Genomic DNA, 3,094 nt, shown 5'->3' with positions numbered 1-3,094 from the left:
CATGTGCCACCAGCACCCAGGCCTTAGTGAGTCATTGACTCTTTAAAAGTCTTATGGTCTATGAATGCACTTGCTCACAACACGTAATACAAGCCAAGCCTCTAGCAGCCTTGGGCTAAATGCATAGGAATACTTTCCCCCTATTCTTAGCACAATCCTGTATATTTATTCATTTTCAACTCATTTTATCCAATTTCAATTACCCAGTTACACCATTAATAAAAAATCAAATAACAGAGACTCAATGTGTGATTATTTATTTGTTATCCTTAAAGACTTATTTTTGACTGGACTCTGACTTAGAAGTAGAAGCTCTCAGCGAAGACAGCCTACATCTCCTGGCGATCTGTTCCTGGCGCTTTTCTTTGGCTTCCTAAACAGAATGAAAAAAAAAAGTTAAAGCTTTCCTGGGTGAAAATGCAAACCTAATAGCAGTCCTGCATTCGTTATCCACTGCCTTACCTTCATTCTCTTGGCCAAAAGCTTAGCGTATTCTGCTGCCTCCTCCTTGTTTTTCTTTGTTCGTTGTTTCTTCAGAGCAATACGATGACGTTTGTGTTGTAGGACACGTGGCGTAACAAGTCGTTGGATCTTGGGTGCTTTGGTCCTGGGGTTCTTACCTAAAAATCAAAATTCCTGTTAGATGGGGTATACCCAATGGTATAGCACTAGCCTGTCACACAAGGCCCCAATTCAAGCCTTATCATCCACCTAATACAAGTGCTGCACTCTGCTCCTGTGGTCTCCAATTTCACATGATTCCACCTTATTTTCAATTTCCCATTCACCTGTCTACTTACAAGTCTAGGGTTACTATGCTTACTTATTTTAGCCTTGTGGATTTGCACTCCACAATTCTGACCTCTTTGAGAACAGAAATCTGATGTAATCTCACCATCAAAAGCAAATATATAGATGGACATGCAAGTTCCACTATAGCTGAGCTACTCTGTCCACAAGGGAACAATGTGGCACACAGGGGTTTGAAGCCCAGGGTCAATTTAAATATTTTCTCTAGTACCATACTTCTGCTACTACATGTGTAAATCAACAGTCATGAGTTATCATTGTATTTAATATAAATGCTATGTTCACTGTAGAAACATTAAACATTGTTTCCCTGATACTATGGCTCTTTATTAATGAATATGTTGCTAACAAGTATGCATGTGTTCTTATTTGTACCCCCAAATCAGACATTCCCCTTATGAAGGATAATCCATATCCCAGAGACTTAAAAATACCAGCCCACCCATCAGTAGATGGTGTTTCTTTTTTTGATCCAAAGCACCACCAAATTGGAACCTGATCTCCTGCAAGTTGTTCTGACCCCCACACAATATTTTTGTAACCTCACAACTTCCAATCTGTGTCACTCATAAACTCAAAGCCATGAACTTAATTGGTAAATCAGACTCCAGGCTACAGTGCTACAAAAGTACAAAATGCCTCCAAAAGACATAATCCTTTCTTACCCTCTTGGTTTAAAGGCTTTCTCACAACATATTGGCGGACATCATCTTCTTTAGAGAGATTAAAAAGCTTTCGAATTCTGCTAGCTCTTTTAGGTCCCAAACGATGAGTAACAGTAGTATCTGCCAGTCCAGGAATGTCCTTCTCTCCTTAGGAGAAACAATCAGAACAAAGATATTAAGTTTTACCAGCATAATGTTTAATTAGTAATTCCTAATTGTTTATCGACCAACATACAGACAATCCCAATTAAAAACCCTTTGGGGCCAGAAGCACTGGTGTTGGCCTTTAGTCCCACCACCTAGGAGGCAGAGCCAGATCTCGAGTTCCAGACTAACAAATTAAACAAAAGCCTCACCTTTTTTTACAATAACCAAGTTGAGAACACTCAGATTGGCATCCACGATGCATCCTCGAACAGACTTGCGCTTCCTCTCTCCAGTTCTCCTTGGTCTATAGCAAGAATGCCCCTTCCTCAACAGCAGGCGCACTCTGCCATGGGTCAAAACGCCTTGCTTCATGGGAAAACCTTGTTTGTCATTCCCGCCACTGATTCGGACCACATAACCCTGCATTGAAAACAAAATAGTCTTTTCCAATCTACAAAATACACGATCTTGATTGACCTCTCATGAGCCACACCTAAGGAGAATAACTGAGACCAATTTCAACCTCCCATTTCCAATTTAGGTTCAACTAGCAAATTCTCCATTTGGTTGCGCTACTAATCACCCAAGTTTTACCTGAGTGAACACGAAGGACTTTCAAGCACCTGAATTATAACAGTCAAGAACAGAAACACTTCCCCCAGCTTTATCTACTACATAGTCCGACCAGCTTGGACCTTAACTCCCTATTAACATATCACTGCCAGATGGCAACACTACTTACAGCACTGTCAAGAGTTAGTAATAATGCGAATAACATTACCTTCCACTCTTCACCCTGAGCATCAGCCGCTACTTCTGTGGCCATGCGCTTGTCATAGAACGTGCGAAGCTTCCGTTCATCGTCCACTTCAATGAGCTTCTGGCAGCCTGTGGCCGGGAAGGAGATATTCAGCTAGGATTTAAAACAAAAAACAAAACCTTAGGAAACCTACACAGCACCAACAATTCAGTCGCATAACGTGTACATGCATCGCCTATACACGGCGGAAAACTGGAGACGCGGATTCTTGCAAGCCCGAGAATGGTTAAGTACCCCATTAATGGGACATGGTTTCCTCCAGTTCTGCGCCCCTCACGATCCCGGAACGCAGAGCAAGTGGTGGCGAGAGTACAAGAGCAGCCGGATTGCCCACCGCAGGCCGGGCCCCAAACCCACGTGTGCCGGGCCGGGAGCCGGGCGCCGCCATTGGACGACGCCCGCCGTTCCAACGCTGCAATCGGCTGCCATCTGCTCTCCCACGGAGCCCCAAGCCCACGAGAGAGAGCTTCCTCCTGCCTCAAGACCCTTCTCCACCTAGTGCGGGGTTTGTGAAAGCCTGGGGCGGAGGCCATGCTGCTCTACAGGGCTCGAACTGAGCTCCCCGGCCTCACTCAGGCCCAACGACCACCTCCCACCTTCATCTTGACACAGCCGACCGCGTGGGAGGCGCCACGAAAAAGAGACCTAACTC

General features: G+C 44.5%; 1 protein-coding gene across 1 annotated transcript; it reads right to left on the bottom strand.

Moving 5' to 3' along the window:
* Positions 1-241: 241 nt before the first annotated feature.
* On the bottom strand, positions 242-2,614 carry LOC113837892 (40S ribosomal protein S6-like). The gene is made up of 6 exons (XM_027433711.2): positions 2,609-2,614; positions 2,404-2,535; positions 1,832-2,042; positions 1,476-1,622; positions 463-620; positions 242-373 (listed from the first exon to the last, which is right to left on the bottom strand). Exons 1-6 carry the CDS (start codon positions 2,612-2,614, stop codon positions 278-280), a joined length of 750 nt encoding a protein of 249 aa, XP_027289512.1. The 3' UTR covers positions 242-277.
* Between the last annotated feature and the right edge of the window lie 480 nt (positions 2,615-3,094).

The sequence above is a fragment of the Cricetulus griseus genome, unplaced genomic scaffold (assembly GCF_003668045.3).
Source record: "Cricetulus griseus strain 17A/GY unplaced genomic scaffold, alternate assembly CriGri-PICRH-1.0 unplaced_scaffold_154, whole genome shotgun sequence".
NCBI classification, from domain to species: Eukaryota; Metazoa; Chordata; class Mammalia; order Rodentia; family Cricetidae; genus Cricetulus; species Cricetulus griseus.
This window is presented reverse-complemented; position numbering and strand designations above follow the sequence as displayed.